Genomic DNA, 24,499 nt, shown 5'->3' on the forward strand with positions numbered 1-24,499 from the left:
GCAGTGGAATTCGCAGATGCGCACCTTCCTTGTAGCATTGGTCCGTAAAACTGTCGACTGTCGTGAGGCCAAAGGCGCAAGCTGGGCCGGCCGCAGCCCTCTACTTGGAAGCATTGCGATGTGTCGTCCGCCGTCGTCGACGACCAGCATCGGCTTAGAAAAGTCGAGTGCACGGACACTCCCGGTAGCGCATTTCAAGCAAACCTCCGAGATCCCCGCATCATCATGCCCACAACCCACGGGCAGCCTTCATCACATCACACATCACCAACTTGTCAATGGTTAGATTATTGCATTATGAGTTCATTATCGGACATAGATTTAGCATTCGAGTCTCTCTACGCCTGTTCTGGGTATGTCGGCCAGTAGCCCTGTCGTGCTCCCTAACACCCCTCTGATGCAATAAGCAGCGCTGAAGTAACACGTATAACGAACGCTGCAGTAGTTGCGGCACAACTACCGCACGTCCATGATCGGACATGATGAAGTAAAAGACAATGCTAAAAACAACAGTCGTAGAAACCAGACTCAAACAATAATGAACCGTGTTGTACAACGATCCTTGCCGTACGCCCCTAGGATGCTCCTGAGAAATTATGCACCATTATTCTGGCGTCCGTGGCGTATAGCCGTCAGACTTCTAGTCCATGTAGTTGTTGCCTTCGGTGACAGCCAGTGCCTCCTCTGCCTGACCGCCACCCATTTCCATAGCTTCGCCAAACATCTCATGTCCACTATTTGAGCTCTTGAAGGGGTCTTGCATGGGACTAGCTGGAGCTGCGGGCCCTGAACTCTCAAAAAGACCTGGGTCTAGAGGCGCAATCGATGAAGAGCCGCTGAAATTCAGTGGAGCACTCGTAGCAAATGTGGGCGAGTTGTTGAATGTAGACGTCGTGGTAGTGTTGAAGTACTCGCTGCTTTCACCCTCAGGTTGACCTTGACGAGGCTCCCCTGGAGGAGTATGTGACTGCTCAGCAGCGCCCGACGGGTTGCTCGGTGGCTTCTCTCCATCCTTACGCTTGAATTGATGTGTTTTGGTTTTGAGGTGCTGCGGGAGGTCGTCCGGATTGGTAATGCCCAACTGGCTCATGAGCTTCTGCTGCTTCGTCGGCCGCGGCTTACGTGTAGAGAGAGACACTTGCAGGATAGGCGGCGGTGTCGGGGCCACTGGGGCCCATTTGTGTAGTTCTTGGCGGAAGAAGTTAATCTCGTTCGAGAGAAGAATCTCAGCACCCTCAAGCTTCCGTAGGTAGAATCGTTGGGTAGTAAGCTCATCGGGGCTTGACATCAACGGGTTGATGTAACGCGCGACATACTCCCGGAACCTGGTACCGTGCTCGATCAGCGAGTCCAGTGTTTCCTCTTCCTCAGGTTGGAATGGCAAACCAGGGACCTCGTCCTGCCAAAGCTGGAGGTCCTCGAGTTTTGGGCGGGTCGCATCGCGAGGAATCTTGACACGATAATCGCAGATGGGACATGTGTACTTGTCGTCCTCTTTGACTTTTCCGCGGGCGATCTTCAGGCACTTGCCGTGATACCTATCATTGTTAGTGTTTAGATTCTTGATGTAGCATAAGTCATCTTACCATTCGTGACACAATTCACACTCGATCATCATACCAGCTTCAGGTTTCCGACAGATACAGAAGACGTCTCGACTGGATAAGGGGCCGTCCTCCTCTTCTCCGTCGGCTGGGCTCTGTTCACGGGACGCGGGCTCTACGGGCATTCGAGGCTGGTCTCCCAAATCGAAGCAGGATCGATTACGCTCATCGACTTGTTTCATGTGCGCGTGTAGAATATGCAAGGGCGCGTTGGCTTTGCCAAAGAGCTTCTTTCCTCGCCTCATCCAATCTTCATGTCGCTTCTGCTCCTTCTCAAGGTCGTTCGTGCCATTGGGCTTTCCATTCAGCGCATTCAAAGACTCCATGGCGTTGCGGACCTCCATGTATTTTGGCCGTTGTGAGAAGTCCTGATTCTTGCTTCGCTCGTAGAGAGACATGATCAGCTCTTGTGCATCTCGTTGCTTCTTCAATATGGCGTCCATCGCGGCTCGGGTCTCTGGTGTTACCGGCAGATTGGTCGCTTGCTTGGAGAAGGCGTCGAGTTGCTGATAATGTACGTTCTCCACTTCCATGAGCTCCTTCGCCTTCTTCTCCCAGAACTCACCTTGATCTTTCTTCTCTTGCAAGAAGCGAAGGTCAGGATGATGCTCTGGCATGCCCACTTCAATGCCGTTCTTGATGAGTTCGCCAACTTCTTGGAGCGTCGGCGCAGGCTTTACCTTGAAGTCCTGTGCCTCTTGGAGCCACTTCAACTGCTGGACTACCTTTTCGAGAGATTCAAGCTCAGGTAGATCGACGTTGAAACCCTTGCCTTCTTCCAGGAGCTCGTCTAGCCGTGCAATGCTTTGCTCGGAAGTGCGCTCGCGTAAAGCGGTGCGTGCTCTGGTCTGGAATTCGACAATGCTTTCAGCGCGTTCTCGGAGCGTAGTTATTTCCGGGCTATCGAACCCTAGATCTTTTGCCTGATTGAGAAGCTTTTGTATGTTCTCCACATTGCGATATTCGCGATCTTTCTCGTCTGCCTCAGCAACAGCCGACTTGCTTGGTCGTCCTCTTCCCGAACGCTCTGCCTTGCGACGAGCTTGTTGCTTCCGAGTGGTGTAAGAGGTAGCTTCATCAGCAACTTCCTGGCATTTCTCGACGAAATCTTTCAGATCCTGGAGACCGCTCAAGTCCCAGTCGATCTTCTCGCCTTCGTGCAGGAGCGCACGTAGGGACTTCAATTGAGGTCGAGGCCCCTCGGAAAGCAAAGCCTCCATCTTTGCCTCCCAAACTTCGGGTGTGCTTGCTTTATCGACAATCTTTTGTACTAGCGCATCAAGATCGTCCTCCTGCATGCGGTATACGAGCTTGTGTTGGAGCTTGGCTCCGGAGTAACGCTCAGCTTCTGGGGAGTCTTGACAACATTCAAACCATCCAGCGTGCTGTAGACACAAAACCTTCTTGGTCTTCTTGCAGTAGAAGCGAGACAGATAGCCATATGATTTGCAGAAGGCACAAATCAATTCATCCTCATGCATGTCGGCATCATCGATGATAAAGTCGAGTTCGCAGGAGCCCCCGGCATTGCCAGTACCGTCAACTTTGCAAGTATGCGCTCTTGCAGCTTTGTGTTTGTCCAGGAATTCATCGCGTATCCGTGACTCTCTGGCAAGCATTCGCTCCATCGCAGGGGCAAGCCACTTGGCAGTCTTGATGGTTGTGTCCTTGCGTGATGCTGCTGCCAGCAGTAGCTCGTCGTGAGAGAAGCATGGTTGACGGCGGTAATCCTGAAGGCGTTGAACTCCGTGCTCTCCAAACGGCTCCCAGTCGCTCGGCGCGAAGTTTACAGCTTCGTTCAAATTGAAGCCATGATTGAACCCGGCATGATAGGCTTCTGGGAAGGTTATTACAAACTCTCCAGCACGTTGGTCGATCGCATAGACTCTAACACCAGCCTTCAAGAGTTGTTCGGGAGTCAACAGCGTCACGAGCTGGAACAAGAGATCTGGCTGGCTCTCAAACAGTTCTGGTACAGCTTCACGCATGGCTTGCTCAAACTTTTCGGTGTCCTCGGCTGGTACGCCGTACCATGTCTTGGTAGCGCCAAAATGTTGATAATTTGCTGAATACGTGTAGTGGTCCTCCGCATGCCAGCAAAAGGTCGAGAATACCATGCCCACGTATAACCAGGGTACGGTCATACCTGAGATATCAGACTTGATATGGCGGAAAAGCGAATCTGGCGCATAGGGCAGAACAGTCAAGTTCCATGGATCGGTCGAGTAGGGGTCGCGCGGGTTCTTCTCTATAGTTGGGAAGCCACTTCCGTGTGTCGTGGAATGTATGTCTGCTCCATACTCTACTTCGACTGTCTCCGTAACGTTCGCAACAGAATGCCAGAACTCACGTTCTACATCATCTTCAGTAACTGGTTTTGGCAAATTGGTGACCGGATCAAAGGCCGTCTTGCCGACGAAGTGATTCTGCTTGAATAGCTGGGCTCGTTCCTGGAACTGCTTGAGCGAGTAAATGCCCCCTTCTTCAAATCCAAACTCGCCTGTGCCTACGAGACATCTAGGGCAGTGCCAGTCGTATGCAGGGATAGCCTTGATGGGTGGGTCCAAGCAAGAACCATGGTAACCAGCGTCGCAGCTGTCGCAAAGTAGGATATTCTGAGGGTCGTTGTCGGTACCGCAAGTCTCGCATCGGTCGCCAGGTCTGTCGTCGGCCGATCGAACGCGTGGGAAAGTTCGACTGGGGGTCGATTGGCGAGGCTGAGTCATGTGTGAACCCGCAACGGTAGGAGGAGCATCCTTTTTGAGTCGCTTGCTACGCCGACCGTTTGCCTCATCCACATCGTCGTTTGCACTACTCTCCGGATCCTGAGAGAAGGTTCGCTTCAGTTGGTTGAAATGCTGCCCATTGGCTAGCGGGGTCAAGCCGGCTCCAGGCGGTCTAAAGTCCGGGGTGTTGTCAGCTGAGAGCATGGGACTGCCAGCATTGCGCAAAGGTGTTGACGTGCGCGATTCCAGCACATCTCGATGTAAAGCGCTCGGTGGGTTGGCCGCAGTAAAAGCACTAGGTGTAGAGGGTTGCGTAGACGGCTTTTGTGCTGAGTTCGCATTGACCGCTGTGAAGCCTCCCGAGTTCACCGGCGTGAAGCCCCCCTGCATGGCAGGTCGTGAGAGCTCTGGTGGTGGAGTTGGCACAGAGTCACCCTGCAGTGTTGCGTTCAGCGCTGCTGAGGCTCGCATAGCTGGTGACTCGGCAGCGTTGGCGACAGGCGTACCCTGCAGCGATTTCTTTATGGGCGAATGGGCTGGTGACGGCGTGAAGGGTCCGCCATGCTCGTACTCCAGCATCTGCTGCACACCAGGCTTGACGAGTCGCAGATACTCCTCGTATGGGTGGAGCCATTTCTGATACGAGTTTTTAAGCGATGTCGACAGTGAAGACATTATCTTGCCGCTGTAGCCAAGGTCGCGTCCGATTTCAGCCCACTTCTTCTGCTTGCAAACACGTTCGAATCCACCTCTCTTCTCAACGGCCTTCTTGAGCTTGTAGAGATCCAAAGGGCGTTTGTCCACGCTCGGAAATCGAGTGAGACTGTGGCCATGTTGCTTGTGGAATTTGGCGAGCTGATCGAGATAGTTCAAGTTGGCACGCGTGCCACCTTCGACCGAGTTGAGTTCCTGTCGCCGCGTGCGGAAGTGGAAGCGCTCAGTATCGATAGCGAATGGTGGCTTCCAGCTGTCTGGTGGGACAATCTTGACGATGCCGTACTTTTGCCCTTCTTCGCGAATGCTTTGGATGTATGCCACCGGGTCCTTGAACTGCTCGGCTGTCGGTCGATATGTGGGAGATTCGCGCAGGCCAAAAAGACGGTTCTGTTTGGGTGGCAGGTGGTTTGGCGCTCCATGTCCTCTGCGCTCCACGGTAGCGAGATCCAGCGGCGCTGCCTTGCGCGCGCTCAGAGGAATCGTGCTGGCCGCACTTGGCTGCGCACCATTCGTTGCAGGCACCGCAGCACCACCCATTCTAGATTTTGATGCGCCAGTTGCTGCGTCAGGCGTTCCACTGTCCGTGGCAACTCGAAAGGTAGTCATAGTGGCGCCCGTTGGGGGCCCGCCGGGGGGCATGAAATCGACCATAGTCTTCGTGCTCATGCATCAAGCGCTGTCGCTGCGTGCAGCCTTAATTGCAGCCTCGTAACGAGATACGAGATGGTATGGAAGGTATAGCGATTGTCGTCGGGCGTGATTCGGTCGGTGGTGGGCGCTATCGAAGAGATATAGGCGTAGGCATGGGGCCTCTACAGCGGCAGGCGACCGCTTTCGGCCGCTTGGACTGTGCAATTCACTCGTAACAGAGGCGAATGCCAGTACGACTAGAGGCTTGTCTGTTAGCGACCGTCGTGGTTGTGGCAGCACGTGCACAGCGAGGTTGGCGAGGCGAGGTGGAGGAGATATGGAGAGGATGGATGGGTCCGCTGAAGGGTGCGAGATTCCCGCTAACGGCGGATGCATATCACGCCCGCCCAACCTGGTACCGAACCCAGAACGTCGAAAGCTTGGTGCAGCAGGGCACGGCTAATATTATGCACGACGCTTCAACTCTGTGCGTCACATCGATGGAGAAATATAGAGCATTTCAAGTCAATACATTTTATCGCATTGATGCGGCATCGAGATGCCACCTTGGAGTGCAGTCGTGTGGTGAAGTATGAGAGCTACGTCGTGCCGATCTGGCGACTGCACGCAAGGCTGCCGACCTCACCTCCTCGGCCTTTCTTTTGCGCCGCATTCTACCATGATGACGACCAGCGAACTACATTGGCTCCCAGAACAAGCACATATTGATCTGACTCAGATGCTCTCCATTGCGACTTACTTCTTCTTACTTTCCATTGTGAGCACATGCACGGCCATCTTCGCCACTTGTTTGCACCACCATACTGCATCTCGAAACAACAAGCGTAACAGTAGCAGCATTGCGCATTCATATCATACTGTCGCGGTCTTTCCATCTCTGAGTTAAATTCATCTCGACGCCTGAACTGCTGCAGGTGAGGTCGGGAGCAAGGTTGTCTCATCGGGAGGCACTCCAGCCAACCAATCACGACACACTCCATCTGCACCATCCCGTCAGCCCTAACTGGCCGCTGCACGCTTTTGGATGCGATCAACAAGGACATCGCGACTTCATCTTTGTCATGAACTCAATCATGGCCGACTCTGTCAAAATCGAAAGCCGGCCCATCCCAGCCTTCTACTGTTGTTACCTGCTCCGCTCCAAAAACCGAAAAGCCTTCTACATCGGCAGCACCCCCAATCCGGCGCGTCGTCTGGGTCAGCACAATGGCTCAAGCAAGGGCGGCGCGAAGCGTACATCAATGCAGGGGAAGCGGCCGTGGGAGATGACGTGCATCGTTACTGGCTTCCCCTCCAGAGCCGCCGCGTTGCAGTTCGAATGGGCATGGCAAAACACGCACGCCACCCGACACATAGAGCGAGAGGTGCGCGACGCGAGGCTGGAGGAGCTTCAAAAAGGCAGAAAGAACCCATCACCAGTCAAAAGACCGCGACCACCAATGTCACTGGAAGCGCGGCTGAAGAATCTACATCATCTGTTAGGTGTCGGGAGTTTCAGCCGATGGCCGCTGAACATCCGCTTCTTCGCCCAGGATGTATTCGCGCAATGGGAGAAGCATATCTCTAAAATGAAGACGAAGCTGCGAAAGGACATCACCATCCGAGTGACGCCGGCTGAGCTGCTCAAACTTGCACCGGATGTGCAGAGCGAGATGCGAACGCACTTCATTCCAGAAATAATACGAGCCATCCCCGTGGCGTACGAGGATTGCAAGGCACATGTCGAGAAGTCGAAGAACATTCTAGGAGACGGGCAAAAACGAACTTGTGTTGTTTGCAAATTAGGCATGAGTGCTGAGGACTCGCTTGCGCTGGTCTGTCCGGTAGAAACGTGCCGCGCAGTATCGCATATGGCTTGTATGTCACAGAAATTCCTCGCAGAGGAAAGCAATGCAGATGCGCTCATTCCAATCCAAGGGTCATGTCCGAGCTGCCATACGTCTCTGAGATGGTCAGACCTGATGAAAGAGCTTAGTCTACGCATGTACGGCGAAGAAGAGCTGAAAGTAATGTTCAAAACCAAGCGGAAGAAGAAGTCGGATGGAACAGTCGAAGAGCATGCAGAGGAGTTTCCAGACATTTATGAACTAGAGGTCGACCTGGACGAAGATCTCGATGAGACATGGGGGGAGAATGTGAACGACGACGAGGACAAGTGATCTTGCTTCATTCCTGGACGAGAGAATCTACCACCCTTCAACCGTTCCCAGTGGTAACTGGCCTTTCGCAACCCGCTCAATACACCTATCAACCTCCTGTCTAATCTTCGCCGCCACATCCGTCATACTCTCGCCCGCATCGATGCGCACAAAGTCCTCGCCCTCCTTCTTCTGCATCATCGTCTCGAACAGCTCGCGCACACGATCCTGTATTTCCTTCTTCTCGTACTTCTCGGTACCATAGCCACCTCGTTTCGCAGCGTCGTCAGCGGAGATGTCGAGGAAGAGACACAAGTCAGGACGTGGAAGCCCGACTTCAGGTTTCCGGCACCATTCGAGGCTCATGCTGGGGTTTTGCTTGGCAGCGGAGTATACGCAGCCGCTGTAGTAGTAGCGGTCTACGATGATTGTTGTTCCGGCTGCGAGATCGGCTTGGATAGATGGTCTGGGTTATACATTAAGACATCGTGGTTGGTATGTAGATGGACGTGTTTGGCTTACACTGCTTCCCACCGGTTCGCAGAGAACAAGAGATGTATGACATGGTCGTCTTGCTCGCTCTGACCACTCAAGTAACTGTTGATCATCTGACCAATCGGTGTCGTCCTATCTAGATACTACATCAGCGTTCAGCTCTATCCCACCAAACGTGCATTCGCGTGCCAGCGAATGGCTCCCCGTCTGTGTGCACGTACCAGGAAACCGCATATGCCGCACCTTGATCCCGTCATTTTGCAGGTCATCAACGAGCATTTGACATTGCGTTGATTTGCCTGCTCGATCTAGGCCTTCGAAAACTATGAGCTTGCCTCGCGCCATGTTGTGGGGTTTGTGATACAAGAGGTCGTTGTTACCCTGCAACGATTGATGCGCGATTGAAGCGAGCCCTGGAGGTGCTGGTGGGGCCATCGCCACCTAGGCGCTAGTGATGGACCCAGGTCGACCTTGTCCACTTTCCCCTCGCGCCTTCACCATTCTTCGCCGTCGACTACAATCCGTCAAAATGCGAAGGGATCTATTGGCTAAAAATGCGCTGACCTGTTTCTGAGCTGCCTCTGCAGACGCGTGTAAGCAGACGTGCATGCACAGCCAATTGGCCAAAGATGGCCAGTCGCAAAGCACCTGTTGGTACTGTAATGAGGGAAGGGTATGTTGTGTCACTCTAACTTGCATTCTCAGGTATGTGCCATAGGCTGAATGCCACGTAGGTCAGCTCATGCTGGGTGCGTCGGTAAGAGGAGGCCTCAATCGAGGGGAACTTACAAGGCTGAGGATGCCTGCTACTTCTTTCTATCCTTCTCCCTTTTCCTCCAGGGCCGACTGGACATCAGATTCCTCATACCTTGTACAATTCGAACCAACATACGTGGCAATGGCCGAGAGCGAGATTGAAGGCCTTAGCGCAGGCCTCGCGAATATTCACGTAGGGGCCTCAGCCGAGAATGCGCCTGGTCGCGCACGGGCTGAGACACCCAACAGCATAGCAGCGACTTCAATACATTTTGCCGCATCCACCGAGAGTCAGAAACCATCGAATCCAATCAGTTTCACGCCTTCCAAGGATAAAAACCATCGGCGGGTCGACTCTCAGCATGGTGGTAACAGCATCCTTGATCTCAGATTGCAGCCTTCCCAGTCCCAAGAAGATGTGGAAAGCGTACATGAAAGTCTTAAGGAGTTGTCAGCGCAAATCGGAGAGATACACGCTCAACTTGAGGGTTATACAGCTTCTGGGTTACTCCAACGAAAACAACGCATCGATAGGAGTAATGAACTGAGAGCCGAGATCCGACAGTGTCAAGACAAGATCAAGTATCTAGAGGAACGGGACAGCATGCGAGAGATGGAACTTGACGGGAGAACTTCCAATATACTCGACAACATACACTTCGAGAAGTCCCATAGAAGTGACCTGGTGATGGAAGTCGTTATGTCAAGGACGTTCACCTTTTCCAAAAAACGGTTCTGGGAACAGGGACAGTATGGTGAAAGTCGCGACTACGCCGCTATTGGTTGCATAAGAATTGGTGGACGTTTGTACATTGCCAAAGCTGGCATGACACGAGAGGACTTCGGCGACTTCATCAACAGTGATCATTGGACCACGGAAGCTGTGCGTCTTTCCAAGAAAATTGGTGCACCGAGACACAGGAATGACGCGACCCATGTAGAGCCACAATTGATGGCTTTTTACATTACTCGCACACTAGCGGAGTCAGAACACGAGCTAGAAGACTTCAGCAATACGTCAATATTTCCTGATAAGAAGAGCTGTGCAGAACTCAAACGAGTCATCATCAACGTTAGTCAAAGAATCTGCCCCGGATGTATAGGCTTTGCGATCAGCGTCAATCGATTTGCGAAGAACCATGGATTCGAATTTGTGCCCACATACAAGAAAAAGGATACCTAGATTGAGACCAGTCGAAGGTTTGCGCCTCCCCGGCGTGTTAGAATGATACAAGAATGATGGGCGTCGAACTACACTCTTGAAAGTGCCCTTAACAGTGCATTCTTTGTTGGCATTGCTGACAATCACCCTAAGCGGTTTACAAACGGCTCTGTCGATGCATTACTCTCTCTACTAGATCCATCTTTCTTATTGTACGTCTTCCCATGGTAGGTCCACGGCATGTTAGATCAGGCTATAGGAATGTGATCGAAGTTCACAAATGAGGCGAGGTGTTAGCGGGATATCGGCTCTTACATGCGCTCCGTAGTCATGTCCCGTATGTTCAAGTATTTGCTGAAAGTGAGCCCATGAGTTCCGCGAATCTTCGCGAATTTATTCTAGGGTCGTAGCAAACAAATTGCATGGAGGATTTATAGGTTTGCAATCATACGTACAGTGGACCACGAACCAACCATTCGTAAACCATGTCTACACCAACTGTCGAAAACTGCTCTACTGCGCTCGAGGAATTGAAGAGACCATGGTCCGCGACTGCATTGACAGAAACTCAAGAACAGCGTCGATCAGACGTAGCCAGTGCGAAGATACTGTGGTCCCAAGTCTTGGTGGAGTTTCGGCAAAAGCAAGGAATGACCGTCAAGAATTACAATCTCAGAAGGAAGAGGCAGCCGTTCTTCCAGTTCTTAGATCTACCCGGTGAGCTTCGCAACATGATATACGACATCTGCCTGGACAACGAGAAGACGACAAGAAACCCTGATATGACGAAGAGGACGCGGGTTTATCGAGGATCAATGGGAAGCAAGAGCTTCTTAGATCGCAACATACGGCAAAAGCGTGTAAAGGAGATCCGCGCGCGAAAGCCCACCCAAGTACATAGGATGCGAGATGCGGCCCGAAAAGTTGCGCTCGAGAAGATTGTAGAGAGACGACTCAAGCTCGCAACTCGTTCGAGGGACGGACTTACAGTTGGCGCCCTTGAAGCTTTCTACTTGTACAAACTGGAGCACGACATGTATACTTTGCCATCAAAGAGGGTGACAGATGGCCAAAACAACCACGACCAAGGCATATTCAGGTCGGGCAACAGGACAACGAAGAAAGGTGTCCTGGAGATCGATGTCAGAGGCAACCTAGTCGACGACCTTCCGATGCTTTCCTATGTCGATCGTGCGATCTTCTCCGAAACCCTGTTCCTCTACTACTCCACGGTGAGAGAAGGTCTGTGGATCAAATGGACAGTCCGGAACCTGGACTTCTTCCCATTCCTGCGATTCTACCAGGCATTCACCAGGGGTGAAAACGCGGTCGAAATCCCACCTTCAAGACTGCACATTGAGTTCGACAAAGAGAAAGAGGAGACTGATGATGGCCTACATGCGAAAAAGTTTGTTCATGTAAAGAGGTTGGTTGAGCTGCACTGGCTGGACGGCTTTCCACTCTGGAGCTGCTTAACCGGGCTATCTGATCGTCAAGATTGCAAGGGACCGTTCGGAGACTACATGTACTCTGTTCGTCAGGTCGTGGCGTTGTACCGCATTGACCACGAAGCTTGGAAGTCGCTCTCCGTTGAATACCTTCGCCGTTGTGAGGCAATGGGTGATGACGACGCTTTGGAAAGCAACTTCGCAACACTCTCCGACGCCGAGCTTGTTGAAGCAGTCATCGACATGCTATGCGGAGCGATTGAGTACAACCTCGGGTACACAGGCAGCTATGCACGAATTGGTCGCGATCAGACTGAGTGGGATCAAGACATCTTCGAAACTTTCAGGTATAAGGGATCGCATGTCAAGACGGCGTATGAGAAGGAGCATGCGATTGTCCGTGTTGTCAGCCTGTATCGGAAGAAGGTCGACGGGACACTGCGGGATCGGCTGGGGGAGGCGTACGAGGATTGGGAGAGTATTCCAGATGACGCGCTCATTCCTCAAGGGGTAGTGTTGTGATAGTACAGACAGATCGTGATATCTCTGCTTATGGCACATTGTTGGCGCCTTCATGTTTGAGATCGTCGCGCAAAAGCCGATGCCTGTTCAACTTCATAGAGCAAACGGGACACGGAACGTCGGGGTTAACAAAGACCGGTTCCTCACATGTCTAGAATTGTAGTGCTGACATCGCGATACGTCCGTAGAGTCCACTTTGGTGTATGGTGGATCCTTCCAGGTCTGTGCCTGGCGAATCAGCGTTGGTGCTCCGGAGATCGGCCGAGCAACACGTGACTGAGATATTGTCAGCATACCGTCGACCTACAACTTTGGTGGATGCAGGGCGTAAATTTTGACAACCCAAATTGCGGATGCCTAAATTCCGATCCGACATAGATGGCGACGTTTGCGAAGCGCAATGGAGTTCACAACCCACAGCCTCCACTATCTGAGCTGCAAGTCGCCGAATCAGAGTCAGCGGAGCTTGCTACTCATACTACCTAGGTCCTTGCCGGATACGTCGATCACCGAGTGACCGAATATATTCGGAATATAAGAACAGTTGAAGAGCTCCAATTCCTTCACACGAGCCGTCATTACACCTTCCAACACAAAATGTCATCACCGAAGCTCATCGTCCACCACCTCCAAATCGGCCAAGGGGAGCGCATCCCATGGCTCCTTGAGGAGCTCAACATTCCTTACGAGTTGAAGCTGTACAAACGCTCGCCTCTTCTGTCACCACCTGAACTTCAGGCGGTCTACCCTATGGGTGCTTCACCCGTCCTTGAAGACCTTACCGATCCATCCAACCCCGTTAAGATTGCCGAATCTGGCGCCATCACCGATTACATCATCCACAAGTATGGTAACGGACGGTTGGCCCTAAAGCCGCAAGACAAGAACTTCGCAGACTACCTCTACTGGCTTCATTTCGCGAATGGCTCGTTGCAGTCTGGACTGTTCAGAAGGGGCATGTCGCGCGGCATGGTTGGCGAAGACGACCCTCGTTACAAGGGCCAAGTCGCACGTTGTGATAAGATGCTGAGCCATATCGAAAACCGTCTTCAAAACAACAAATGGCTTGCAGGCGAGGAGTTCACCGCTGCCGAGACCATGACGGGGTGGTGCTTCACAACGATGCGCAAGTTCGAGCCAATGGACTTGACCGACTACCCGGGCATTTTGGCATGGCTGGGTCGCATTGGTGAGCGCGAAGCTTACAGACGCGCGATGGGTAAAGCCGATCCTGATCTCGACATTGAGCAGGGGATCAGCGCAAAGGGTCCTCCGATGATGGAGGCATTCGTGAAGGCTATGGCGATGAAGCCGTGAGTCCCTACTATGGTTGGGGAGATGCGCGGCTGATCACCATAGGGGTCGCCAAAAGCTGTAAATAACGATGAAAAAAAAAAGAATACTAGCTCCGCTCAAGAAAGGAAAACTCTCTTCTCATCGATTGTCTGGTTCAATGCATCTTCTGTTGATGATGGTGATGCTTGACAAGTCGCTGCGTGCGTGTGCGACGAAGATAGCCCGGGATGGTCGGCCGCGTCCTTCCGGGTCCACTTTGACGCGAGTAGTCAGGTACAACAACACGCCATGCCTCCGACCTCATCATGGCCACCTGATCCATCACACCACTCTGCCGCTGCAGGTACGCGTCGCATCATCACTGGGATGATTTCGAAGGTACCAGAAATTGGTAGCGTAGCATGAGCGTGACCTGAGAAGATCGTGGTCATGGCGAGCGGGGTTTCCTGCCAACCAGAGCGGTGGTACAATGAGATCACATAAAGCTTGCTGACCCCTCACGAGGGCATCTCCGCATCTGGGTACAGCTACACAGCTTGCTTCGAAGACACTCTACAGCTAATCATACTGCTCAATTGCACTCTACTTACTTTCAGATTACTACTACAGCTTCAGCTACAGCTCCTCATCATGGCAGCAAAGTACTCTCGCCGACCCAGCTACCTTGACGGCCCACTGTCTCCTTCTATCATCCCCGAGCTCGCCATTCTACCCCAGCCTCTCCCTGCCGACAAGGTTCTCTGCGGCCAGCTCGTCTCAAAGACGTCAAAATACACATCCAAAGCCCTCGAAGACCGCGACTACGATGACATTGGCACGCGATGGTACGCGAAAGACTATACAGCTAATCCATGTACTATATACTGACTTTCTCAGGTACAAAGACGTCATCTTCTTCAACGCTGAGAACGGAAACTTCGTCGAGAGCTTCGGCGGCACGCACCTACTACAGAAGCCGCTTGACAAGGGCACAGAGGCTGGCACAATCGAGGCGGACGAGCAGAGTGTGAGACTACTCAAGGATGCCGATGCCGCACTCCAGAAAGTCTGGCAAGATGAGGACGCCAGGAAGTGGATCAAGGAACAAGACGAGGCCGGCTTCGTCGTCGCCCATCGCCAGGTCTCCAACGCGAGCTACAAGCGCGCCAGGCTTGTTGACATTGGCAATAACAATTGGGAAGTCGTGCGCGAGGTTGGCAATGAAGATGCTACTGGTAAGCGCAGGGACTCTGGTTTGCCTGTTGAGACGAACAGCAAATGGGACGTGGTAGGGGTTGTGGTCAAGAAGATTATCGTTGACGGCGATGATGTGAAGCTTGGTGATGAGCTCGGAGCTCAGTACTGGCAGTAGCAGTATCACTAAACAACCTCATAGCACATACATGTACATTTCTTACGACTTTAGCAACTTCCCGAGCGCTTACAGCTTCTTCGATCAAGTCGAACCAACCGATATGGTACATAGGACTGCCAATGACAATAAATAGGTAGTTCCCGAAGTCAGTGGATGCACCGCTGCGGCACGGGTTGTGGCTCACTCGGAGCCTGATTGATCTCTCTCACAGACTTTCATCGCACGTCCTTCAATTCCACGATGACACTTACTCTTATGTAATGGTCATGTAACAGACAGCGTATCGGCACGGCATCTTTCCGCATGCAACAGCATCCTTCCCCATCGTATCTCCCCTTCATCGCGAGTTCGTCCGACTCCAAGAGCCTAGCATACCATCGAGACGCAACATCAGCAGCCTCAAGGCTCACCAACAAGCCTAAGTCGAATGGCGCAGCCACGATCTTGCGCGAAGAGCAGCACAGCTAAACGCGCTCGGCGCTGGAAACGCATTCTGCAATTATCTGCTCCTTTTCGGCACATTCTGCGATGTTTGCTCGCGGGTACTCTGATTGGTCACTTTCAAGACATGCGGCCGTTAGGCCCTCCATGACGGCACAGGAATGCAGGTATATTGCTCACATATAGCCTTGTTCTTGCTGTGAAAGCGACGTATGATAAGCGCATATTTTCCAGCACAGAAATCATGACATGACGCGCACATATTGAATGAGCGTCGATCGTAGGAGCAAGCAAATCTAGGATGGATTGCGACGCCTTCATATCATGTATATGGGAAGTATATAAGCCTGTATATGCATCCACATACAACTGGCACCATATACCATAGTTAACATTCATCCTATACTTGACCTCCAAAGCTAGGACGAACATGACGCCGTCATCGAGCGACCCAACTGTCCTTAATAACACATTTCACTTCGAATCCTCAACACATACCTTCGATATCAAATGGACGTCGCTGGGCGCTACAACATCACAACCACTCATCTTTATACACGGCACTCCTTGGTCTTCCCGCGTCTGGGCACCCTTCGCACTGGCTCTATCACGCAACTACCGCGTTTACCTCTTCGATAACCCTGGCTTCGGAGATTCACCTATCGAACAACCTCTTCCTAATGCCTCCTTCAACCCAAAGAACGAAGTGGAGAGACTAGACAGCAATCTCGCTCGCCAAACCTTAGCCTTCGCCGCCCTGTTCAAACACTGGGAAAAGACCGAGTCATGGAAGACAGCTCCACAAGTCATCGCTCACGACCACGGCGGACTAATGAGCCTGCGTGCCAACTTACTACACGACTGCCGCTACTCCAGTCTCTGCCTGATCGACGTCGTCGCCATCGGCCCCTTCGGCCAACCCCTCTTCAAAAGCGTGGCAGAGAACCCTAGGGCATTCGAAAAACTACCTGACATGGCTTTTGAAGGTATCCTCGGATCGTATATTCGCAACGCTGCACACACTACATTGAACGCTGAGATGCTGAGCACGCTCAAGGCGCCGTGGCTTGCAGAAGGCCGGAAGAAAGGCTTCGTCCGCCAGTTGTGTCAAGCGGCGAATCGGAGTACGGACGAGGTTGAGGGGCGGTATGCAGAGGTGGGGCGAAGTTTTCCTGTGAAGATCATTTGGGGAAAGCAAGATAACTGGATTCCTGTGGAGGATGCGCATAGGCTGGGGGAGGCGCTAGGTGCCAAAGAAGTGGTGGAGATTGAGGCGGCGGGGCATCTGGTCATGTATGATCAGCCGGGTCAGTTGGGCGTTGAGTTGGGTATGTGGTTAGCCTCCTTGGGCGTGTAATTACTATTTACAACATGACGAATCCGAAATCTTCCATTGATACAGCAACATCTCAGTGTCTTGTTTGCGGGAATCCGTCACACATTACTATATGGTCCTTGCGACTCCTACGAGGTAGCCTGAGGTGTCCATGCGCTCTTCCTACGACGCACTTCAATCTCCACTGGCAGAGGGACCTTGTATCTGATGACCCACATCTTCTTGGGCTTCTCCGCAAGTGGCTTAAAGTCGTAGTTTAGTAGCAAGTTGGCGAAGATAATCTTGAGTTCATGGGAGACGAAGAAGCGTCCAGGGCTGCATCATTGTTAGTACAAATCTTAACGTGAGATTTGAGAGTACCCACCAAGCATGCCTTCCATGGCCGAAAGGAAGATGATTAACACCCGTAGTGACAAGACCCGTCTGCTTCAGCTTCAGCGCATCAACGTTTTGTTTCTCCTCCGCGCTCATCGCCTCGTATTCTTCTCTCGGACGCGAGTATCGGAACGCGTCGAACTCTTCTGGGTTCTCGGTCATGTCCGTATCGAGAGCCATCGCCCCCCATGGACATGAAAAGAGCGTTCCGCACTTCAGATGCACACCCTCCGGTGTTGTGACACCCTCCTTCGCTACAACCTTGCGGTGTACAAACGTAAGGCCGATGGGCGAGGCACGCTGTGATTCGCGGATAGCGGAATCGATGCGGTACATACGGCTAAGAGCATTCTTCGTCCAACTTCCCTCCTCTTGGAAGATGCGATGCGCTTCTTCGCGCAACTGTTCGACAACTTCTGGTTCACAGCCTAGTATGCAGACAATAGTTTCGAAAGCGGTAATCGACGTTGTGTGTATGCTGGCGAAGTTGAGGGGCAAGACGCGCTTAGCGATACGGTCGGGTTGCATCTCCTCGGGTCGTCCCTCGGCCTGCGCAACCCTGTAGCTCCATGTGATGAAGTCATTCGGCTCTTTCCAACTCTTGTACTCAGGATCTCCGGCATCTTTCTTCTCGAAATCCGAGATACGTTGCTTGATCATGGGTATTGTGAACTTCGAAGACAGCCAGTAGTGGTACTTGACAGGCAGACTTAAGACCGTTCCCACGATGGGGTGCAGCGCCTTTGGGACAAGAAACATGATAGCCTGATTGCGAATGACGTCTTTGGTGTAGCTCAGTACCGCTTCTAAGAATTTCTTCTCGTGACACAGTGACTCTCCAAGAAGCATGCGGTTGGTCAATACGGGAATCATCTCCATGAAAGACTCCAGGACGTCCAACTTTTTCCAGTTCTCTGTATCTGTTCCATAAACATCGGCAATCGTTCGTGGCACCTCTTCTTCGAGGCCCGGTATAATCGCAGTGAGATTTCGAAAAAGGCTCTTGTGAAGGACATGTTCATGGTAGGCATCTTTCAAGATGTAAGGGTTGATGAACGAATAATCGCCCTGCAGGGAATCGTAATGCGCTTGATGCGCACTCAGTACAGAATCTGATTGATCAAACATCCAGCGCATTTGACTTTGAGGCATAACAATCTCAGCCTGCATGCCAAGAGTCGCGGGTAACACAAAGATCTTGCCATCGCGGCTGTACTTGTTGTAACCGGCCAACAGCCATTCTTTACTCTTCGTCAGTGCAGTAAAGTTGCGAAAGTCGGCGATCCAGCCTTTGCCGTAGCCCATCCATGGTATGTCCGATGGTGGTGATGGTGCTGTGAAGAAGTGGTAAGCACTTGCGACGATCAGGTAGGTGATTGCTGCAGCGGCGAAATGTGAAAAGGTAAAAAGGCCGTGAGGCTCAGCCTCTTGGCTTGAGTCTGCCATGGTAGATATGATCGAAGCAGAAGCAAGGGGCGATGGACGGCATCCCATGTCAACACAGGGGCCGTCATATACTATTTGTGATGATCGACCCGGGAAAGCGCCGTCGCTTGGAGGAGATGCCCCGCTTCCGTGCGCGCGGCCATTCGCGCACGCTATGTCGCACGACACGACTTGCATGCCCACATCCGTCAACTTTATTACTGACCTGCCATACCTGGCTGCTTATCACAATGTGCACCTTGCTTACTGTGTCAGTTGCAGCTGGAGATATTGCCGGGTAAATTAAGGTTCATTCGCTCCAGAGCTCTGACAATTACAGATCCGCGGCGCTACCGTCGGGTACGCTGCTCCCGAGCTCATGAGCGGAGCAGTCATAGACGGTCACGGCTTTCATCAATCAACGGTTTCGGCAAGACTGATTTTCACATGTCATTCAAGCCAAAAGCTCTGGACCACTATCTCGGCTACATGCCTCTGTTTGTTGCATGCATTTCAGTATAGTATGCTTCATGGGCCTTCGCTACCAACGTTCAAGTCAGGCGATTTCACTAGTGAGGTTTTCCTGTAGCGGTTGTCTGGAAGCACGAGAGGCTTAACAGCTCGGTGATGTTAATGAGGTTCCCGGCAGACTGTGTCGTACCTTTCGTAGCAGGCGAGCTATCCTTCATAGCTGACTCACTGCCGAGGGGTCGAGTATGACCCGCTATGTCCAGCTTCTCGGTGGGTCGATCAATTGCAAGCACAGAGCGACTGCTAACGCCAGGCTCGCTTGGGTCTTCCGCGTCCATACTGTTCTTGAGTACTTAGTCTATTAATGCTCGTAGCGTGATGCTGTAAGTATGCTTTGGAGGTCAAGCCGGAGAAGAGCAGAAGCTGAAACATACCGCGATGTTATATTCCATACACTCAAAGTTCTTTGCTCTATGCCCAACGTCTACCAAGAACACAGCGCGTATTCGAAATCTGAATGGTTGCAATGAAGCTAGTAGTATTGACAATACTGTGGTGTTTCATGTTGTTTGCTTACGATGTTTCCATTTGGCTCTAGACAGGAAAGTACTCCCCAAGACACTAGCTTCTGATGTCTTATATCTGCTAGTCAGATGTAGCATGTACTGGTGCTAAACATCGAGTCCGTGCGTAGACCGCTGATAACACATAGAACTGCGAACACAGCCAAGTTCCTCTTGCGATACTGGATAGTACGTTTAAGGCTGCTTCCTTTTCCAGAAAAAACCAAAGATGCCACGAGAACTTGTCGATTTCCTTAGGTACCAAAGCTCATAGGCTCCCATATATCCAAGACCCTTGGCCCTCTCAGAGTAAGAAGTACTCGTGACTGACTTCAGCGAATCTTCCCAGATGAATCTGATTTCATCGACATTGCTGCCGGAAGCGTGGGGTGACTCGGTATCGTTGTCGAGGCAGAGCTTCATGTCTCTCGTCACCATATCTGATAAATGATCTTCAAATCGAAAAAAACCGAGGGCGCGCTCTCTATGAGCAAACGAAGTGATGTCCTCCCAGCCGTCTTTATCGTCATAGAATATAAACGTGAGACGAGCGATATACAAGGAAGGCAAGAGCGCAAAAGCGGCTGGAAACCTGGCAAACGTATCCGGTTTTTGCAGAATTGACGTCGGGATTCCGATCTCGACATGTGTGATCTGATCGACCTGAATAGGGATATTGATGCGGAGCGGTGCGCCATATGTCTTGTCCCAGGTACTCTTTACGTCTTTGAGGAAGTGTTGCATGTTTCGGACAACCTCGATTTCGGCTTCAGCCTTGAGCCTTTTGCAAGAGAGGAAAAAAGATTGGTAGTCTGCGATATGGCCGTTGAGAGGAGGCGACATCTCGGCGTACATTTTGAGGCGTAGCTCAGCTGGTAGGCCTAACAATGAAGCGGCCTTTACGTCGTCCGTGTTGGTGTGAGACACATTGCGACCGTGAAAAGGGGAATCCGTGACAGCCACTGAGGACACACTATGGGTTGACATTATGTGGTGGAATAGTAAGATTATCTGCGCTGTTACACCGATGTTCTCTTTAGGGGAATCTGTAGTGTTTATGGCTAGCTAGCTGTGTAGCAGCCTAGGGCAGAACCCAGGCACCACGCACTACGCCGGACTTTCACTGATTTCGCATTGAATAACAGGCGAGAAACGACCTCGTCCCTAGGTAGCGAAGGCAAAAGAAGATTTACATTAGCAGAAGGCGAAACGGGTCAACAGTGGGGCAATACGTGCGATCAGCAATTACGCTCTGCTTCTGATGTATTGATTTGACTTTTTGGTATCTGCACTCCCGGTAATGTATGGGCTGTGGGATCTCGCGATCGCCGACACTACCGCATCTTAGTAGTCCTCGAGTATGAGGCCATTTGCTGTCGGTCGTAATGTGCAACAAATTTGAGATTGAATGAGAATGGAAATCCATTCGACAAACCCGGAGTGATGCGGATGCCCCAGCTGTTGGCGGGCGCGTGTTCTCGACGGACTAGACCTCGGGAGTTGTGACGTCACACCCAGCACGTGCCAGCAAGGCTACCTAGGTATCCTCCGGCGCGCCTCCCTAAGTAATGGTTCCTCACGTTATCACTTCACAATCAAAACACCATCAGATGAAGTCTGCCGTGGTATGAAGCTCAATTGGTAGCCACCTAATCGCATGTCGACATCCGCGGGGACCGGGGTTGGGCAACAAGGGATTGCCTATTGTAGCCTAGCATGCATTCAGCACTGCGGCACAGTAATCGTATCCGACATGTCTCTCCAGTCATAAGACGGCCTTATCCACGATGTTTGCGGCTACTCTTTACGAGTTTTGATCTCTATCTTCTCCCATATCTAAGCTTACGTTTGAGACCCGCACGAGCAGCTCAGCACACCTGAAACATTCATTAAATATATATACCACTTCGCGATCACGATGCAAGCCAGCTCATCTACGAACGTACCATCGGGCACCGGGAGACTCGAGGCTTTTTCCGCTTCACTATCGGCACTCATCCAAGCTAATCGGGCACGTCTCGCCAGCGCGGGTGGTATTCCTACTACTACGTCTGTTTCAGCTCAAACCGCCGAATTGTCTAGCAAAGGCAACGGCAAACGCAAAAGACGCGATTCTCATAGCAAGACACCAAAGACGCGAAAGACGCGCACACTGAAAGACCTTGTGAGGGTATGCAAAGAGCTCGGAGACACGAGTGACAAATCGCAATTGCTTGATCGGTGGAAGACGGCGCGCAAGTGTGCTCACCATGTCAGATTGCGATACATTACACACGATCTCGTGCTTGAGCTGGAGCAACTCTGTACAGATCTCAAGACCCAAGGAGGAGCCTCCGGCAAAGTCCGTGATCTTGCCAGAGAGCGGTATTGGGAGGCCGATTCGCCTCTGACAAGCAAAGGTATGTTGAAAAGCTTTCACCTACTAAGATATTGGATATGTGCTTATTGCTATGATCAGAAAACCCACTAGAAGAAGATGCGCCGGTGTCTCACTGAACCCCACTCCAACTCAAAAGCTGGGCTCTTTACTTGGAATCTCAACTCCTGTTCGCCAGTTTCGGTGTAAGAATCAGCCTTGTTCAATACAAACATCTCTCAAACAAAGGCGAAGATAAGATGGCTGCGTCGTTTTGGATCGCTGTCATGAAAAGGCTCGATACCCCTGGACGTCATGAATACCTGGGCTCTGCTGTGGATGTTATCGATACCTATTTTGGCGATGACTGGGACTTAGCATCAGAAGTCAGTGATTCAGACGATTTGGACTCTAATTTTGACGACGACGACTACGCATGGTTCGCAGGTTACAGACTCAGCCCAAACGTCGACATCCCCATAGCGCGTTTTACATCACGCGTTTGTCTCGAGTTGAAGCGAATGGCCCAGGTACCGCGCGGCAATGTCAGAGCCTTTCCACTTGCTCTTCTATTGCGCATGGACGTTTTGGGAATAGCGCGACTGAACTTGTTCGAGCGCTCCGTGCCGGTCGATGAAATAGAGGCATTCCTCCAAATTCTACTGAGCCAGGAGCCCAGAGCCGAGCCGTATCCAGAACGCCCGCTGGACTGTGCCCATGCGTTTCTCTATCTAAACTATTTCATCACGGGTGAAACATTCGGTAAGATATCAACTTAAACACGTAATCACATCAACTAATTTGATATGTCCTTGTCAGGTATGAATGCCCTCCATTTCCAGGGACCTCTCATCAATGCCTTATTACCACTCGTGTCGCGCGATTTGCGGCGAGAGCATCGACGGAATCTCAACCTGGCTTTTGGTCGACGACTACCAGCTGAGCTGTACGAGGAGATACTAGATCGCATCGAAAATGCGCATGATCTTCCCAAGGACCAAGCAGACTGGAAAGAAAAGTTGGAATCGATGCAAATCTACTCGGATCCTTTGTCGATTAATGGTCAACCATTCGAGTTCTGAATAGTGTCATTAGTACATGCCTCTATCGTTCCAGGTTTCGCTGAATATCAAGGCCCATAATTTGGGCAGATGGCTATAGAGATGGGAAGAACCTTTACATTCCTGTACACCTGTCTCAAGTATTCTTATTCACTCTCATACGAAAAATGCACAGGCAAAGGGAATCTGGAATAAAGACTAATGATGTGACATTGCTATGATACAGGATTGAACCACATCAACCAGGCAAGCAGAAAGTTAAAGGGGTGTTCTACTAGAGAACCCGTGCCCAAGAAAACAGAGGCTCACTAATGCAACGCCTCGCTTATAGACACAAAGAATGGGAAGTATACACAAATCTCCGAGTAAATCTAGCACACGAGCTAGCTTCTTAGACACACTGGGAGTACCAGTCGTTGGCAGCCTTGCAGCTACCCTTGGCGCAGCACTTAGCACCGGTGAAGCCCTTGCCACCGCACTGTCCGTACATGGAAGCGCAGCCAGCAGCGGGGGCAGCCTCCTTGGTAGGGGCAGCAGGAGCAGGAGCGACAACAGTGGCCATGGTGGACTTAGCAGGGGCAGCGGGGGCGGCAGGGGCAGGGGAGACCTCCTCCTTGGCGGGAGCAGAGGAAGAGCCACCAGCGGCAGCACCGCCCTTCCAGACAGCAGGGCCGGGCATGGGGAAGGCCTTGCGGCCGTTGTAGATGCTGAAGTTGGCGTAGGGGTCGGTGGCCTTGTAAGCACCGGGGAACTTGACCATGGGGCCAGGCTTGCCGCTACCACCGCCGGTAACCTTGACCTGCATGCAGGAGACGTAGTGCTCGGGCTGGTTGACGTGGGAGCGGTGAACACCAATGTGCTCGAAGCGGACGAGGTACTCGCCGTCGGGGGTGTCCTTGGGGATGGTGGCAGTGACAGTGTCCTTGTTGTAGGTGCACCAGGAGTTGCTGGTGAAGTCACCGCTGCCGCAGTCACCCTCATCGAAGATCTTGAACCAGTCGCCAGATCCGTCGTAAGACTGGACGCTGCCGGGAGCAGCGGACATGTAGACCAGGGCAGGGCCCGGGTGCTGGAACTTGGCACCAACACCGAGCTTGGCGGTAACGTCGTCGCCGGCCTTGACGGTCAGAACCTGGACCTTGCCACCAGTCTTAGCGGCACCCTGGTTGCAGACGATGTCGGGACCGTCGGCGGTGGAGCCATCACGGATGTCGGCGGCCGGGTTGGAGGAGAACTTGATGGGGTTGTACGCGACCTTGCGAGTAGAAGGGCGGACGTATTTGAATTGCGGCTGGGCAACACCACCGATGAGGTTGGTGTCAAAGAAGTAGTGGGCGGTGGCCACTTGGGCGACGGCGCTGAGAACGATGGCGGAGGCGGAGAACTTCATTCTGGCTAGCAGTAATGAAACTTGTGTAGTAATTGGTAAAAAGAAGTGAAGGAACGAATGTAAAGTGCTGAAAAGCGAGTGTAGAAAGCGATTGAAACGAATGTATTGCTTGCTGATGAGTTGTAGATGTTGGACGGTCGTCCTGATTCTTATATCAAAAGTCCTCCACGCATTGTACCAAACATCTTCATGCAAGCCAGGCGCCTAGACAC

General features: G+C 52.0%; 12 protein-coding genes across 12 annotated transcripts; 7 read left to right on the forward strand and 5 right to left on the reverse strand.

Moving 5' to 3' along the window:
• Window positions 1-640: 640 nt before the first annotated feature.
• J4E86_010002 (uncharacterized protein) lies at window positions 641-5,653 on the reverse strand (the record flags this gene model as incomplete). The annotated part of the gene is made up of 2 exons (XM_051450502.1): window positions 641-1,538; window positions 1,587-5,653. The coding sequence occupies 2 exons, from the start codon at window positions 5,651-5,653 to the stop codon at window positions 641-643; spliced, it is 4,965 nt and encodes a 1,654-aa protein (XP_051298423.1).
• Window positions 5,654-6,759: 1,106 nt separating this feature from the next.
• On the forward strand, window positions 6,760-7,857 carry SLX1 (Slx4p interacting protein; the record flags this gene model as incomplete). The annotated part of the gene is made up of 1 exon (XM_051450503.1): window positions 6,760-7,857. One exon carries the CDS (start codon window positions 6,760-6,762, stop codon window positions 7,855-7,857), a length of 1,098 nt encoding a protein of 365 aa, XP_051298424.1.
• Window positions 7,858-7,884: 27 nt separating this feature from the next.
• On the reverse strand, window positions 7,885-8,676 carry J4E86_010004 (uncharacterized protein; the record flags this gene model as incomplete). Its single annotated transcript, XM_051450504.1, has 3 exons — window positions 7,885-8,302; window positions 8,359-8,467; window positions 8,553-8,676. The coding sequence occupies 3 exons, from the start codon at window positions 8,674-8,676 to the stop codon at window positions 7,885-7,887; spliced, it is 651 nt and encodes a 216-aa protein (XP_051298425.1).
• Window positions 8,677-9,229: 553 nt separating this feature from the next.
• Window positions 9,230-10,270, forward strand: J4E86_010005 (uncharacterized protein; the record flags this gene model as incomplete). The annotated part of the gene is made up of 1 exon (XM_051450505.1): window positions 9,230-10,270. The coding sequence occupies one exon, from the start codon at window positions 9,230-9,232 to the stop codon at window positions 10,268-10,270; it is 1,041 nt and encodes a 346-aa protein (XP_051298426.1).
• Window positions 10,271-10,734: 464 nt separating this feature from the next.
• Window positions 10,735-12,219, forward strand: J4E86_010006 (uncharacterized protein; the record flags this gene model as incomplete). Its single annotated transcript, XM_051450506.1, has 1 exon — window positions 10,735-12,219. The coding sequence occupies one exon, from the start codon at window positions 10,735-10,737 to the stop codon at window positions 12,217-12,219; it is 1,485 nt and encodes a 494-aa protein (XP_051298427.1).
• Window positions 12,220-12,816: 597 nt separating this feature from the next.
• Window positions 12,817-13,536, forward strand: J4E86_010007 (uncharacterized protein; the record flags this gene model as incomplete). The annotated part of the gene is made up of 1 exon (XM_051450507.1): window positions 12,817-13,536. The coding sequence occupies one exon, from the start codon at window positions 12,817-12,819 to the stop codon at window positions 13,534-13,536; it is 720 nt and encodes a 239-aa protein (XP_051298428.1).
• Window positions 13,537-14,145: 609 nt separating this feature from the next.
• Window positions 14,146-14,866, forward strand: J4E86_010008 (uncharacterized protein; the record flags this gene model as incomplete). The annotated part of the gene is made up of 2 exons (XM_051450508.1): window positions 14,146-14,339; window positions 14,392-14,866. 2 exons carry the CDS (start codon window positions 14,146-14,148, stop codon window positions 14,864-14,866), a joined length of 669 nt encoding a protein of 222 aa, XP_051298429.1.
• Window positions 14,867-15,740: 874 nt separating this feature from the next.
• On the forward strand, window positions 15,741-16,667 carry J4E86_010009 (uncharacterized protein; the record flags this gene model as incomplete). Its single annotated transcript, XM_051450509.1, has 1 exon — window positions 15,741-16,667. One exon carries the CDS (start codon window positions 15,741-15,743, stop codon window positions 16,665-16,667), a length of 927 nt encoding a protein of 308 aa, XP_051298430.1.
• A 107-nt stretch (window positions 16,668-16,774) lies between these two features.
• On the reverse strand, window positions 16,775-18,467 carry J4E86_010010 (uncharacterized protein; the record flags this gene model as incomplete). Its single annotated transcript, XM_051450510.1, has 2 exons — window positions 16,775-16,961; window positions 17,011-18,467. The coding sequence occupies 2 exons, from the start codon at window positions 18,465-18,467 to the stop codon at window positions 16,775-16,777; spliced, it is 1,644 nt and encodes a 547-aa protein (XP_051298431.1).
• Window positions 18,468-19,675: 1,208 nt separating this feature from the next.
• J4E86_010011 (uncharacterized protein) lies at window positions 19,676-20,335 on the reverse strand (the record flags this gene model as incomplete). The annotated part of the gene is made up of 1 exon (XM_051450511.1): window positions 19,676-20,335. One exon carries the CDS (start codon window positions 20,333-20,335, stop codon window positions 19,676-19,678), a length of 660 nt encoding a protein of 219 aa, XP_051298432.1.
• Window positions 20,336-22,096: 1,761 nt separating this feature from the next.
• On the forward strand, window positions 22,097-22,918 carry J4E86_010012 (uncharacterized protein; the record flags this gene model as incomplete). Its single annotated transcript, XM_051450512.1, has 2 exons — window positions 22,097-22,598; window positions 22,656-22,918. 2 exons carry the CDS (start codon window positions 22,097-22,099, stop codon window positions 22,916-22,918), a joined length of 765 nt encoding a protein of 254 aa, XP_051298433.1.
• Window positions 22,919-23,288: 370 nt separating this feature from the next.
• J4E86_010013 (uncharacterized protein) lies at window positions 23,289-24,287 on the reverse strand (the record flags this gene model as incomplete). Its single annotated transcript, XM_051450513.1, has 1 exon — window positions 23,289-24,287. The coding sequence occupies one exon, from the start codon at window positions 24,285-24,287 to the stop codon at window positions 23,289-23,291; it is 999 nt and encodes a 332-aa protein (XP_051298434.1).
• Window positions 24,288-24,499: the final 212 nt, after the last annotated feature.

Source organism: Alternaria arbusti, assembly GCF_024043155.1.
Source record: "Alternaria arbusti strain BMP 1465 chromosome Unknown scaffold_19, whole genome shotgun sequence".
Taxonomy (NCBI): domain Eukaryota; kingdom Fungi; phylum Ascomycota; class Dothideomycetes; order Pleosporales; family Pleosporaceae; genus Alternaria; species Alternaria arbusti.